Source organism: Clupea harengus, chromosome 1 (assembly GCF_900700415.2).
Source record: "Clupea harengus chromosome 1, Ch_v2.0.2, whole genome shotgun sequence".
NCBI classification, from domain to species: Eukaryota; Metazoa; Chordata; class Actinopteri; order Clupeiformes; family Clupeidae; genus Clupea; species Clupea harengus.
In genome coordinates, this window is record NC_045152.1 from 29,230,624 (window position 1) to 29,245,623 (window position 15,000).

Genomic DNA, 15,000 nt, shown 5'->3' on the forward strand with positions numbered 1-15,000 from the left:
GAGACCCTGTGCTTCTAAGGACTGTTAAAATAAAAACACACACACACTAACGTTCCATGGAGCTGGAACAGTGCGTTATGTTTTCTAAGAACATGAATGCTGTGCAACAGGCTTTAAGGAGTGCTTAGCTGGGCTTCATGTGTTCTGGGGAGTGTTTTAGGATTGGGAGCTTGTGAGGCTCTGAGTAAACGTCTGTTCACAGAACGAGAAGTTCCACGTAATGCCTTGCAGCAGGGAAGCAGCAGTCTGGCATTTGCCAAACAGTGGCCATTGCCTGTGCACCTTTATTGAAAACGTAGGAATGGAATTTTTCTATATAATCTATCCCGTGTAAAGTCACTCTGAGTTCATCAAAAGAGATTCTAGAGTGAATCTATCCCTGGAACCGGCCCAGATCAGGCGGACGCTCAATCTGACGCTCATAGTTTTGTTTTTGTTGATCTGTTGTTTGTGTTGTTTTGGGGGGGGTTGGCTGTTAATGCAGTTAAATGTCGGTATACTGCTGATGTCATAATGCTTTTTGTGCTGATGTCACAATGTTTTTTACGCTGTAGAGTAAAACCGCTGCAGAACAAGAGGAATGTTTTGCTTTTGTGGCTGTCAGTGGTTGCCAGTGATAATGCCAGTCTAATCAGGTGTTATTTGATGGTGATGGTTGTTGTTTTTGTGTGAGAATCAGAATATACTGTATGTTGTGTGCTTATTCCTCTGTACAATTACCTCTGTGTTGTCTGAGATGGATGCTGGGCATCATATGTTTATGTTTTCATGCCTGTTGAAAGACTGGTTTGTGTGTGTGTGTGTGTGTGTGTGTGTGTGTCGTGTGTGGCGTGGTGTGGGCCTCTGGCACCACGTAGGCTTGTTGTATTCTATGGTCATGCAAGCCAGACAAGCCGATCAGCAGACATATTACACGTATTCCGTCTCTCGCTCCCTGCCTCCCTCTCTCTTCTCTCATTCCCTTTCAGTCCCTCTTTTCCCCTCACTCAAGTCTTTTCACTCTCTTTCTTTTTTTCTCCCCTTGACTCATATCTCTGCTTCTTTGCATCTCTCTCTCTCTCTCTCTCTCTTTCTCCCTATTGTCATTTTTGCCTTAAAAAATGTTTTCCTCCAGTTATCATGCATCTCTCATTTCAAGAAGGTGTGCCAAACATTTTTCTCTGTGTCCCTCTAATCTATCCCTCTTATTTAAAAGGACTATTTTTGATCCAACGCGGTACTGTCAGGTAATGATGCCCTCCGCACTTGAGTGTGTTTACAATGCCACTGTGATTGGTCCTGGTGGGTGTTCTGATGAATTGTGTGAGAAGCTTGTTGTTGCTCTCTCTCTCTGTGTGTGTGTGTGTGTGTGTGTGTGTGTGTGTGTGTGTGTGTGTGTGTGGTGTGTGTGTGTGTGTGTGTGTGTGTGTGTGTGTGTGTGTGTGTGTGTGTGTGTGTGTGTGTGGTATTCTTTCTTCTTTCAGTGGCCTGGTCCCACTGTGCCTCTGTGTGAGGGCTAGCACTATTAGCATGAGTCACGCTGTAATTAGGCTGAAATCGCTAACTTCTCAAGGAGTGCAGAAAAACAGGCAACCAGTAAACACGGATGAATCCACGTGAGTGCGCAAGTGTGTTTCGTATTTGTGGTCACAACTTTATACATTCACCAAAAAGTCTCTGAATGCCCGTTCACGGCGTCAGACTGCGTGTACGTGTCTATGAGGGTTGTGCTTCTGTCTAAAGATGTATGTATGTTATATGTGTATTTGAGAGGATGGTGAGACGGTGTGCATATGTGTGAATATCTGTGAGAGGTGTAAATGTATGTGCTTGAGAGAGAGAGAAGAGAGAGAGGAGAGAGAGAGAGAGAGAGAGAGAGAGAGAGAGAGAGAGAGAAGAGAGAGAGAGAGAGAAGAGAGAGAGAGAGAGAAGAGGGAGAGAGGGTGGTCGATGTGAGCATGTCCGTGTGTTGAGAGGAGAGAGGATTTAGTTGTGCATGTTTGAGAGAGAGGGTGTGTGTGTGTGTGTGTGTGTTGTGTTTGAGAGGGTGTGTGTGTGTGTGTTTGGAGAGGGTGTGTTGTGTGTTTGAGAGGGGTGGTGTTAGTGGTGTGTGTTCTGCACTGCAGCTGGGAGTGAGCAGAGGATGAGTCATCGCTGTGTTCTATTTGAGGAGAGTGAATCTCTACACTTGCATGTGTGTGTGTGTGTGTGTGTGTCCACATTTGTGGTGCAAGTGCATCTGTCTATGCCTTGATGTGAGTCATCAAATGATGCATCTAAAAATGGGTGTTGTTTGATCTGTAATCAAGTGTGTGTGTGTGTGTGTGTGGTGTGTGTGTGTGTGTGGTCTGCACTTGACAGCTGTCCATCAATTGGTTATCTGTTTTTCATGTATACCTTTGAATGTTGATGAACTATTGATAGATGTGTGTTTGTGGGTCCTGTGTGTGCTGCGTGTTCAAGAATACCAACGACAACTGTGCCAAAGCAAATGTCTCATCTCTCTCTCCTCTTTCTTCGGCTCTCAAAGATTGATTAGCCTACCTGCTATCTGCGGATCATCAGACAGTGTTGCTCTTCTCTGACTGCCTTCGTGTATTTGGCATATATGTTACACGCTGTTGTTTCTATCTATCATCTGAGGTTTTACCTTTTTCCTGTTTTAATGTTATTCGAGTCTTTTGTTCTGTTTTAATGTCACTTTACTGTTCTGCGAATGAAAGCAGAAATTAAATGTGTTATGATGTCATTTATCTTTGAGACATCTTTCAAAGCCACAGTGCCTGGGGAATGTATCATACCTGTTGATCGAGTCCTATCTACAGAACCTAGCAGTGAAATTGTGTATTTGTCTGGACAAGAAGTGTGTGTGCGTGTGCGTGTGCGTGTGCGTGTGCGTGTGCGTGTGTGTGTGTGTGTATGTGTGTGTATGTCTGTGAGCGCGTGCAGGCTCGAGCTGAACCCTGAGCCTCTGTCAAACACGGTTTGCTGTCTGAAGTCCTTGACATTAAAGCGTATGAGTTCACCGATGGAGCGTGCTTTAAATAAATAAAAAAAGACAAAGGAAAAAAAGAAGACTGTCTTTAAAAAGCAAGTGGAGCTCAACCCCCACAACAACCCCCCTGCCCCACTCCACCCCCCACCCCCATGCCCCTCCTGTTCTACTGTCTAAATATAAACCCCAATCTACGTCAGAGAGCCTGAAAGGTAACATCCACCTATTTATACCCAGGGTGACAGGGAAGCAGGGCCAACAGTCAGGCAGTCATGGGGGGGGTGAGGAGAGAGGGTGAACAGGTAATAGAGGAGGAGGTGGGTGGCGGTGGAGGTGATTGTAGGTGTGTTTGAGGGGTGAGTGTTTGCTAGGTGAAGCTGAGGATCCAGCTGCTCTGCAATCAGCAATACACACACAGACGCACACACACACACACACACACACACACACACACACACACCTGACACATTTTCACCCTCTAACCCCTTCTCTTCTTCTTCATTTTCCTCCCTCCCTTCCTTCTCTTCTCCTGTACTTCCTTCAGTCTTCTCTCAGTTCGAGTGAGACTGACATCTGGATACTTGACACTTTTTCTCTTCTGTGTGTTCACAGTTGGTGTGCATGGTACCTCAGTTACAAGTCACTTTTGAACAAAGCGTCAGTCAATAAAATGAAGTTGTCTCAACCGGGGCGCACCGCTATGCTACGCCCCCCCACCCACCCACCCACCCCCCTGTCCCTCTGAGACCCTCCCCCATGTCCCATTTCTTGTTGTGTTGTCAGGGGATTTTCAGGTACTGCTTGGTTAAAGAGTCACTCGGCCAATAGGAGAAGACTTTTGAGTTGATTGACATGTGTCACGGACCAGTCATATAGCAGACAGACAACAGGTGGGCTTCCATGAGAATGGCACCCGTGGGTGTAGGGAGGGGTGAAGAGTACAGACTGGGGGTTGGGGGGTGTAGTGCTGAAAGATCAAAGGAGCACTTAGTGACTGTGAATACCCAGACAGGAGCCAAGCCTCAGTGTGACGGTGAGCGGTCTCGTCTGTGCATTCCTGGGCTCGCGCCTCCTCCTCCTGTGACTCCCTGGCTCTTCTTTCGCCTTCGAGGCTAAGGACAGTGACAGTGAGCCGGCGATCCGGTTTGAGGTCAGCCACAAGGAAAGTGGTTGTGAACTTTGATTGTTACTTTTTGTAGCCCAGTTAGTAGCTGATGCTGTCTGGGTCTGAACCCGACTCCGGCCCAGATCTGGCGTAGGTCTGGCGCTACACGGGGGACGTAACAACCCTTCGGTTTAGTGTTTTATTCCAAGCGTGACGCCACCACATACTGTTGCTGGCGATGCTCTCTCAAGGCCATGCTTGTTTGTCCAGAGTTGTCCTGCAAACACTATATTTAGGTCGTCATGAACCCACAACAATAACATATCCTTGAATTTGGACTCCAGGAACGTACCGTATGTTTTTCACTTGGACAGATTCAAGATATTGAACCTTTGCTAAGTGCAAAGTATTATAGAACAACTGATGGCCTTAAGTCAGATGTCATATGGAACAAATAATGATAATTGTCTGCCTCAACTGCTCCTTACACTATCTAAGGGGAAAGGGTTCTCATTGGATCTTATAAAGTTCCACCTAGAAGCTTTTCTTCCAAGCAGGTTCTGGGTACCTTTGCGGAGTGCCCCTAAAAAATGCGGCGCTCCAAAGAACCCTTACAGTGGGACCTTTCAGGCAGAGACAGATGGAGCAGTCCGTAAGGATTTTATTATTCTCACAATTACAATATTTTCCTTTTTTAATAAGAGTGTTTGGTGCTGGTAAATGACGTGTTGTGCAAAAATACGGGGAGTGGGTGCTTCAGTGTTGATATGGATGAAGAATTGAAATTGAATTGTGTGTATGTCTTCGTGTGTGTGTGTGTGTGGGTGGCTGTGTGTGTGTGTGTTAGGGCTGGGCGGTATGACGGTATATACCGTGCAACGGTAGAAATGTGTCTACCGGGAGAGATTTGACTATACCGTTTCAACCGCGGTATACTCTTATTTTGAAATCCAATCCAAAATACCTCTTAAACGATTTTGTTGCTGTTTTGTGATTTCCGCTTAGAAAAAATAGTTCTTCAGGCAAATAGAACTTTCAAGTTTCAGGTGTTGCGTAGCAACCCATTACTTGCTGAATTCAAGTTACGTTAAATGACCGGACTACTTGCAGAATGATATGATGAAGCACAAAACCCGTTGCCAATGACAGCGGTCATTACTTTTTCGCAGCAGTGAAAATAAAGAAATTACAGACTTGCGAACGTCGGGGTCGCCCATTCGAATCAATGGAACTTTTGTGAACATTCTGAAGAGCCGTATAATACGATGCCCGGTACAATTTGTAAGCACATAACCTGCAAGAGCTTTCATGCCTACTTGTTGAGTAATCCTCGACTGTTGGGAAAGGTTCAATATACTGAAATATATGGACTGAAAAGTGTCTAGTGTAGCCATTTCCTCACGCTGTAGATTAGGCTAATTCATTGAAAATTGTAGACAGATTCTTTGCAAGCCAGTTGGACATAGCTAGGATAAGTGAATTGCTAAGTGAAATGTTTTAGCTTAGATATAGAATCTTCCATTTTCGCGGTAAAGGTCAAATATAAGTGTAGAAGAAGAGCAACAGCAGAACAAGCATAAACCCGACCGGTGAGGCAGAGGTACTGTTTGCCTCCGTGTTTTTTCACTGCGGATTTATGTCAGATCAGCAAGACTAAGTAGGTTCTACGCATGCGCTCAACCCAGTTTGTGAGGGATTGCGCAATCGCTGCCTCACCGTCTCCTGTCAGTTTGAACAGGACATGCGCAAATTCAGCGATTTTGATTATAAAAATGCTTGCAATGATTGGAATCATGCAGAAAATATATTTATAGCACAGGTCACGTCCTATAGAGGTCCTTTCTTTTGTCTCCCCCTCATACTTTTCTTTACTGTTTTCTTGAAATGTAATAAACTACAAACACATCTATCATTGATTAAATATGACTTTAACTGATAACATAATGGAATATAGCCAGGACAGCCTTACAGAGTCGCGACACTTTGTGTTGCGTTGCTTCGCGTCGAGGTCTGTCATATCACAAAATTCATAGTTTACCCACCTCTAATTTTACCACTACAGCCCTGTATGTCGCCATATAAAGAAAATGTTTTTCTCATCATTATTGCGTTAACATATGGACACACATTGAAAAGAAAGTTTTAACACTTGAGTTATCTTCTGAAAGTACATTAAAGAACCACTGAAAGCCATATAAACACTGGACTAAATGCCAAAAAATTTTTTTACATGCACTTTGCTTTAATTTTACTATTTAAAGATTCAATGGAAAAGTTCAGTACAAAGTAGGCCTATACTGGCCACTAATGCTTAGGCCAATAGCCTATTGAGGCAGTATTGTTTCTGCACCTTAGTGTTCTTAAGGGTCAATAAATAAATGTCTGTGGATACATTTTGCCACCGCTGAAGTGTCCTTATTTAAAAAAAAAACCTCAAATCTGGTCACCCTACGTATAATAAACCGTGATATATACCGTAACCGTGATATAAAATTACATATACCGTGATAGAAGATTTTGGCCATATCGCCCACCCCTAGTGTGTGTGTGTGTGTGTGTTGTAGAAGTTTCACTGGAAACCGTTATTTCAGTTTGTGCATCCTTCCCACCTTCTCAGCCCTCAGGCAGGCGCAAGATTTTCGTCACAGCGCCAACTGCCCCCTCAGATGAGGTTTCCTGCCTCCTCATTGGCACGGCTTGCCTGGGTGATTTTCTTTTCTTAATGAACTGCTTGGGTTTTTTCTCCAGCCGAGTGGGTTGTGAGAGAGTTGTAAAACAGCAGAACTGGTGCAGCGGGCCAGAGGGAGAGAAAAGGGGAGGGTAAAGGAGAGGAGAGGGACGGAGGGAGGGAGCGAGAGAGCGAGCTAGAGAGCTAGAGAGAGAGAGAAAGAGGAGATGTGGCTGGCTGTGTGTGTGTGTGTGCAGTGGGCAGAGAGGAAAGGAAAAGGGAGAGGACAGGAGAACAAGAAGACTGGCAATCGGGGGAGTAGAGGAGAGAAGAAAAGAAAAGATGAGAGGAGAGGGAGGGAGCGAGTGAGTGAGAGAGAGAGAGAGAAGAGGAGACTGGCTGTGTATCCCACGACTAAATTTGACACAGCTGAGAAGATTGCCCCAGCAGACTAACCCACTTGTGTGTTGTGATCCGTGTGTGTGTGTGTGTGTGTGTGTGTGTGTGTGTGTGTGTGTGTGTGTGTGTGTGTGTGTGTGTGTGTGTGTGTGTGTGTGTGTGTGTGTGTGTGTGTGTGAGAGAGAGAGAGAGAGAGAGAGAGAGAGAGAGAGAGCCCATGGGCATGCTGATACAGAGCCCACTGGTAATCACACAGGTTGCTCTGGCTTTCTTTATATATTAACTTGCATCTGGTGTCTGAGTTTGTGTGTGGGTGTGTGTGTGTGTGGGTGTCCTTGTGTCTGCTTGCATGTCTGTGTTTGCTAACATGTCGGTCAGTGACCCAATGCATTCAGGAGAGTGCGAGTGATACAGAGAGAGAGAGAGGTAAAGAAAGAAAGAGAGAGCAAGTGTGTGTCTGTCTACTGTGATACACAGAGAGACAGAGGGGAAGAGGAAAGAAAGTGTGTGTGTCTACTGTGATACACAGAGAGAGAGGTAAAGAAAGAGAGAGAGAGAGAGAGAGGGGTAAAGAAAGAGAGAGTGTGTGTGCCTATTGTGATACAGAGATAGAGATGTATAGAAAGAAAGAGAGAGAGAGAGAGTGAGAGAGAGAGGTAAAGAAAGAGAGACAGTGTTTGAGTCTATTGTGATACAGAGATAGAGAGGTATAGAAAGAGAGAGAGAGTTTGTGTGTCTACTGTGATACAAAGAGAGAGAGGTAAAGAAAGAAAGAGAGAGAGAGAGAGAGTGTGTGTCTACTGTTTCAGTATGAGCTGTTAGGTGTTAGCTGTTAGCTTTCCTGTACTCTGGTTCTGTCACGAAGGGCTGTAGCAGTGGTTCCGTCCTCCCCACCCCACAGAAATAAACACACACACACATACACACTCAAGCACACACACTCTGATTGGCTGCTGGGAAAGGTTCATCAGCTCATGATTGGCTCCTTGTTATTTGCATGAGCAACCATCCTCCCCCTCCCCCCCTTCTCCCTCCTCCCTCCGTTTCCCTCTCCCCTTCCTCCTCCTCCTCCTCTCCCCCCATTCTTCTCCCCTCCAGTTCCTCCCCCTCTCTTCCTCTCCTCCTCTCGTCTCTCTGTGCGCCCTCTCTCTCAGTTCTCCGCTCTCCCGCTTCTATTTATAGCCAGACCCCGCCTCTCTGGACTGCCTTGCCTCTTCTATTTCCAGACTGCTGTGAGCAGAGTGTGTGAGCGAGCAAGCAAACCAGTGAGAGAGAGATAGAGTGTCAGTGTGTGTGTGTATGTGTAAGAGAGAGAGAGAGAGAGAGAGAGCGCCGTGTTTGTAAACTCCGCCGTTCTGCGGCGTCTCCACATCCAGCAGGACCGAGGGAGAGAGAGAGTGTGGGTCCGACATTCGCAACGAGCAACGCGGCACAAACGACGCAACCTGCATGCAAAAAGCCACACAACTAAGAAGGCAACACAAGAAGAGACAGACTTTTGACACATAGGTACTCTGTACACCAGATAAGAGGGGAGTGAACGGGTAGAGCCCCCCCCCCACTGAGGCTGGAACGCTCCTTGCTCGCTTTGCCGTCTCCACGGTGACCAGCTCTCTTGCTCTCGGGTCTGCGTGCGACCCACGGCACGCGTGCCGATCCGCAGACAGAGAAGAGAAGAGGAGGAAACGCGAGACGCAGAACAAGAGAGAAAGAGGGGGGGAGGAGGAGGAGGAGGAGGCCAGCACTCTCTCTTTCTTTCTCTCTATCTCTCTTGATATATGTTTCTCTACCTCTCACTCACTCTCCTGTTCTCAGGTGCGTCATCTGGCACAGTCTCCCAGTGATCTACTTAAGGTCTGGCTCTCTCTCTCTTTCCCCTTTCTCTCTCTCTCTCTCTCTCTCTTTCTCTCTTTCCCTCTCTCGCTCCTCACTTGTGGCTGCGTCTGTGTTCACTCTGACCAGAACTGAGTCGCTCTGCAGAGACTCCTCTCGTGCTCAGGGGACTTATGCGCTGTGAGCTTTCTGTCTTTTTTTGTACCCCCACCAAAGCTGAGGAGTAACTTGCATTCGTCCCTCTCATTGAGTCAAGTCCTGTGCAATACCTGTTTCAGCCGGGCTGCCTGTCTCCGCGGCGACGCTACCCACCTCCTTCCCCAAAGGCAGAGCAGGACTGTGGAGGATGTTTTGGATTGTAACTTTGTAGCTCTGTTTTGGCTGAAGATATATTTCCTGTGGCGCTATAATAGAATCTCCGCAGGGTCTTGATCCCCTTTAAGGAAATTTAGCTCGTTTGTTTTTTTTGTTGATGGATGAACTGTTTTTATTTGGACGTCTTCTGTTTGTTTTTTGGCCATGAAAGTTAAAGGGATGGCCATGTGTCATTTCCTACATCAAAGTATCTTACGAGACAGAAGGCGCATGAAGCATGCTGTGCATTTTTGAAGTGAAGATTCATTCTTTTTTCCCCGTTACAGCACAATCCCCTGTCAGACTGTTTGTGCGACTGACTAGTTGATTTGGATTGTCGGAGTCAGCGGAGTTAGTTAGTTCATAGCACATTGGGGCCTGCAGAGAGACTTTTGAAGATTCATTCTTTTTTCCCCGTTACAGCACAATCCCCTGTCAGACTGTTTGTGCGACTGACTAGTTGATTTGGATTGTCGGAGTCAGCGGAGTTAGTTAGTTCATAGCACATTGGGGCCTGCAGAGAGACTTTCTCTTTGGTAGTTCTTTTTTACACACAGATTTTTGAGGTGCGTGGAGTAAGAGCACTTTGACACTGGCATGCTTTTGGAGGCCCATCGTGCCGGGACTGTGCGCGATGTTGCAGACGATCTACGAGACGGAATCCTGCTTCTCCTCCGACAGTGTCTCCAGCAGGGAACAGTCCCTGGAGCTTCTCTCCAAGGCCCGTGTGTCCACAATGCCCAGCACCGGTGAGCCTCAGTCGAAAAGGGGAATCATGTGCAATGGGGGTGGTTGGTTGGTGGTGGTGGTGGTGGTAGTGGTGGCGGCTGTCAGTCAGTCCGTCAACTAGGAGACTGATATTATTATGTAGCGTGGCGTCATGAAGTAGTTGTTGTGTATTATTTTTGGAAACGTCTGGTTTAGACAGTTGAGTATTGTTGTGGCTGGTGGTTGATGTTGTCATGTCTCAGTATGCTTTTGTTTTGGAGTGAGCGTAGGGGGGTGGTTGTGGTTGTGACGGTGCTGATATAGGAACCCTTAGAGAGCATTAGTTTCCTTTCCTACAGGCTCTTTCTACCAACAGAGTAGTGTGTGAGAGAGAGAGAGAGGTAGAGAGGGAGGGAGAGAGAGAAAGACAGAGAATGATGTTTTCACTCTGCCCTTTCTCTTTCTAGTCATTCATTGAAAATCTTGTGTCTGTCCCTGTCTACAGCAATCCAAATGTAGAGTAGAGACAGTCAGTGAATGGAGCCAGTATCAGCCGTGGCTCACGTTCAGCCTTTTTCACGCAGTCCTGAATTAGGAAACGTGAAGTGTGTTTTAGGACCTTTGTCTGAAATACTGGGGCCCCGAGAGCAAACATCAGTTGCTCCATTTTGGGACTAGCCAAGTTTTTGAATCTGGTGTGTATGTGTGTGTGTGTGTGTGTGTGTTGTTTGTCTTCGTCAGCACTGACGTCATGGTTTTCCGTCAAAGACCTGCAAGGTCGGTCCATCGCTCTCCTGTGCTTGAGTCAACACGGGGGCCCAGGCAGCGGAGAGAGAGCTGCGTGGGCGCTCTCGCTCTCCTGTGCTGCTTCCCTTTTTTTTCTCTCTCCTCCCCTCCTTCCCTTCTCTTCTTCCCTTGCTCCTGCACAGCGCACACGCTTCGCCTTGTTTACCTGACACCTGTTCAAATAACTCCCTGTTCCTGCGGCGTTTCCGTGTTAGCCTGTCCGCTTGTCCGTCCGCTCGTCCGCTCACGCGTTCCTGCCGCTGCCAATCCTCAGCCCCTTATAGAGATTGATTAAAGTGGCTGAAGCAGACCTGAAGAGTAGCCAATTATGACTGCTTCTTTTTTCACACTGCTGTGTCAAGATAGTGTTAAGAAGGTGTCTGTTCAGGGTGTTTAAAAAAGATATTCAGCGTTCAGCGCATTTTCAGCCTTACACCATGATGACGTGGACAGTGCATACAACACAAGAAAAGGAAACGCTGGGTCATTATATTAGGATTTAGTTTTTGTTCTTAGCCACAAATGAAAACCTGACCCCAGTATTAGCTACTGACCCCAGAACAGATCTGGCCCCAGCAGTCGCAGTTGCAGTTATGTCTTCATGTGCTTGAATGCAACAGTGGGAGACTAAAAACGTTGGATTGCATTTGCAGTTATTTATTTACCGGCTCGTGTAAAAGAGGTCTATTGTTGTATGCCAGTAACACAGGAGAACTGGCTTAGGTATTTAAGTGGATGAGGTATTTTTGAAGCAGAGCCATGGTAATCAGAGAAACCATTTAAAGCTCCACAGTGTTAGGGGTCTTTGTTGTCGGGCCTAACAACGCATCGCAGGAAAAGGAACTAACTGTTGCCCTCACCTAATGTTCATTTTCCAGCGTGTTAACGCAGTCACACATCCCTGTCGTCACCCAAAATGGCATCTCTTTTGTGTTTTATGGTCTGTGTTCCATTTGAACCAGGCTCTCTGTAGCTGTATATTTGTGTGTGTGTGTGTAAGTGTGTGTATGTGTGTTATGTAACAGGACCTACACGCTGTGAGTATGTACTGGCACTAATATGACATACATGTTGACATGTGCTCTCATTAGTCTTGGTTGGTATGTTTGTTTGCCTGGCACGAACAGCTGTATGTATACTAGTGCTAGCCCCTTCCAGGAACACCCTATCTATACTCATGCACAAACAGCTGTATGTATAGTGCTAGCCCCTTCCAGGAACCCCCTATCTATACTCATGTACTTGAGGGTGCACTTACAATCAGCTCTCTGATCTGATATCTGTATTGTTCGGGGCACGACTGAGGGATCTACTTGTAATAAGAGCACATATGGCCAAGTCATCACACAAAGCTGAAAACTCCAGATTTGGGCCAGAATTGGGCCAGATTTGGGCCAGATTTGGGCCAGCTGAGCCAGCTGTTCTCTTGGATGGTGGTTGGATGTAGACTACCTTGGGCATATGGGCTGCTTTTAATTAAGCAAGCCCCTTGATTATGCAATGGAAACCGGCAGCTTCGCATTCGGGCAAATGGTTATGGATTAGGTGGATTACTGATGCACAGCAGTGCAGCGTGGGTGACCGATTGTTGCCTCAACCCGGGTCTCTATCTTCCCTTCATTAATGAGCGATCCAGCCCTCTGACCCCATAAGCCAGATTTAAGGGGATTAAATATCCAAATCTATCTCAAAATAAATCTATACGGGCCCTGTCTCAGAGCTTTTACAAAAAAACGATGAGTGATCTGATAAACGTGTACAAAAATGAAGTCTGTGTTTTTGTTTTGTTTTGTGTTGGATTCCAGCTGTTTCTTTGCATTGACACCAGTACAGCTTTATGTAGGGGTCAGATTTGTACTGGATGGTATAGTCTCTTTGTGGAGGTATATAAACGCTAAGTCATGCCTTGCATTGAACAGACGCTTGAGTTCAAGACTGGTAAGTCAGACAGTAGCTAGTTCTGGGCTGGATCATGGCCAAGTCTGGTCTAGAGACAGATTCTTCGATTTGTCCGATGACACCATTTACTGGAAAGCAGGCCATTGGCTGGTTCCTGGTCTGTCACTTCCTCCCAGTGTCTTACCAGTTTGTTTGTTTGTTTTGTGTGGTGTCGGGTTGTCAAAGTGGGCTCTGGCACTGTGGTTGGGACACAGAGGCCCATCATTGATTTTCCCCTCTGATTGCCAGAACAACACCACAGTGATGTTTTCGTATGAGGAGGAGGGCCACAGACAGGGACAAGGTCACCTACAGATCTGTCTTTCTCTGTCTTTCATTCTGCAATACTTGTCTCTTTCTCTTTCTCTCAGGTAGCCTCTTTGTGCAGTGTTAGTGCCTCGATCACACACTGTTTTGCAGTGGACATTGATGTGGATTGGCACGCCATTTTCTATAATGTTTGATGTACAAAAACCCAGGTTAAGGTAGTTGACTCGAGAGAAATGACAAATGAAGACTGTCAAAAACCCTAATAGATAAATGAGAATGTTTGTCAGTCAGGGTTAAGACCTAATAAGTCATCGATGTTTGCCTCAACAAAACCTCACTTACCCCTGCAACATACTGTAGTTGCATGTAACACATACAAATTGAATAGCACATTGAGTAATCAGCATGGTACACTGTATGGATTTTTGTTTCTAACTATACAGCATATCCTATACATATAATTAGTTTAATCATACACAGTCTATTTCTATTATCAGAGCCTTGTACTGCTTTTTTTTTATCCATCATTAAGTCCAGTAACCACTTCATAGACACATTAAAGATGGCAAGTACTGTTCATCTTACAAATGTGTCATGAAAGTCCTCCATCATCTGATTATGAGGGATGAGGGATAAAGGTATTGTGAAGGATTATCAAGCATTGTCAGTGGGGAAAGTCTGTAGTGCATATTGCATACTTCCATTCTGCTTCATAATTCTGAAACGGGTCTGGACTGATGTGGTGCAGATCCAGAACAGATCAGGGACCAGAACTGTGTCAGAGTCCGTCGCTCTAATAGCACACATACGATTCCCCTTTGCAGTGACCAAGGCCTCTGGGTTCAGCTGGCCAGCCTTACTGTCCTCTAGGTCTATAATTATGTGTGTGGCCAAACTCGAGACTGAAGGCATGGGAAACAGGGGCTGCTTTATTTTTTTTCCCCTTTTTGTGGTCGAAATGCCTTTCGCTTGTCGGAAAAGTCCCTTCCACCGCCACCGCCCGCAAGCCCTTGCTTCTTCCAGTGTTCACCCACGATCGGAGACATCCGAGACGCTAGTCGCAGCGCAGTCGTCACCACCACGGTCTCCGTTACAATCGCTCCGGTTCACTCAGAGGTGAGGTTCAGTGAGAAGGCTCGGTGGGAGCCCGCCTGAAAGATGCATTTCGAGTCCCGTCCGAACCCCGGTAACGGGAGAGACAGAGAGACTCAGTGAGGAACACCAGGGGGATTATTTGCGTGGTGGAGCGAGTGTGTTTTCTTCCAATTGGGATGCTAAAATATGACACTCCTAAACTTAGCCTCCTCTCAAACCCCCCCCCAATATCACTTGTCAACCCTCGAACCCCTCCCTGGCATCCCAGTGCTATATTGAGCTCTCTCACGTCACGTTGTTTACCAGGCCTCATGTGGGTTAGATCCAAGGATAGGGTGTCCTTTTTTTGTTTGTTTTTTGGGGGGGGGGGGGGGGGGGGTAAAGGATAAAGGATGGCCACTTTCTCCGGCCCCTGACCACAATATTAGGGAGCTACGATCCTCAATCAGTGAAGAGGGGATAGACATGTAACCAGAGATGTGAATGTGATTGTGCAGCAGCAGCAGCAGCAGCAGCAGCAGCCTGCCGTTGCATATTGTAACCTATGCAATTACGTGGATGCTAAGACTTCACTTTACACAAGACGGATTTGACTCTCCTACCAGCTGTTGGATGACAAATACATATTTATCTGATAAGCCTAAGCTGAGGTTCTGCTGAAGGTGTCTTCCTGTTAAAAGGGAGTTTTTCCTTCTTTTAAATGTTACAAAATGGCAAAGTTACTGAAGAAGCTCAGCTGCCTCTGGGCAAACAACTATTTATCTCATTCATTTTCTCAGGGAAAATAAGCTTTTTAAAAACAGCAAAAAAATTACCTGCCCCGGTCTTTCAAAAAGCAAGGTGTAAACCAAGTACGTGGCATTGGGGTGG

At 46.2% G+C, this 15,000-nt stretch overlaps 1 protein-coding gene across 5 annotated transcripts in view; it reads left to right on the top strand.

The window, feature by feature from the left end:
- Nucleotides 1-8,881: 8,881 nt before the first annotated feature.
- The window catches only part of hdac5 (histone deacetylase 5), a 47,780-nt gene continuing 41,661 nt past the window's right edge, over nucleotides 8,882-15,000 (top strand). For all 5 annotated transcript variants that reach the window (XM_031575224.2, XM_031575229.2, XM_031575233.2 and 2 more), the window contains exon 1: nucleotides 8,882-10,082. In XM_031575224.2, coding sequence (XP_031431084.1) covers nucleotides 9,968-10,082 — 115 coding nt within the window. In that variant the 5' untranslated portion in view covers nucleotides 8,882-9,967. The remainder of the gene's footprint in view (nucleotides 10,083-15,000) is intronic.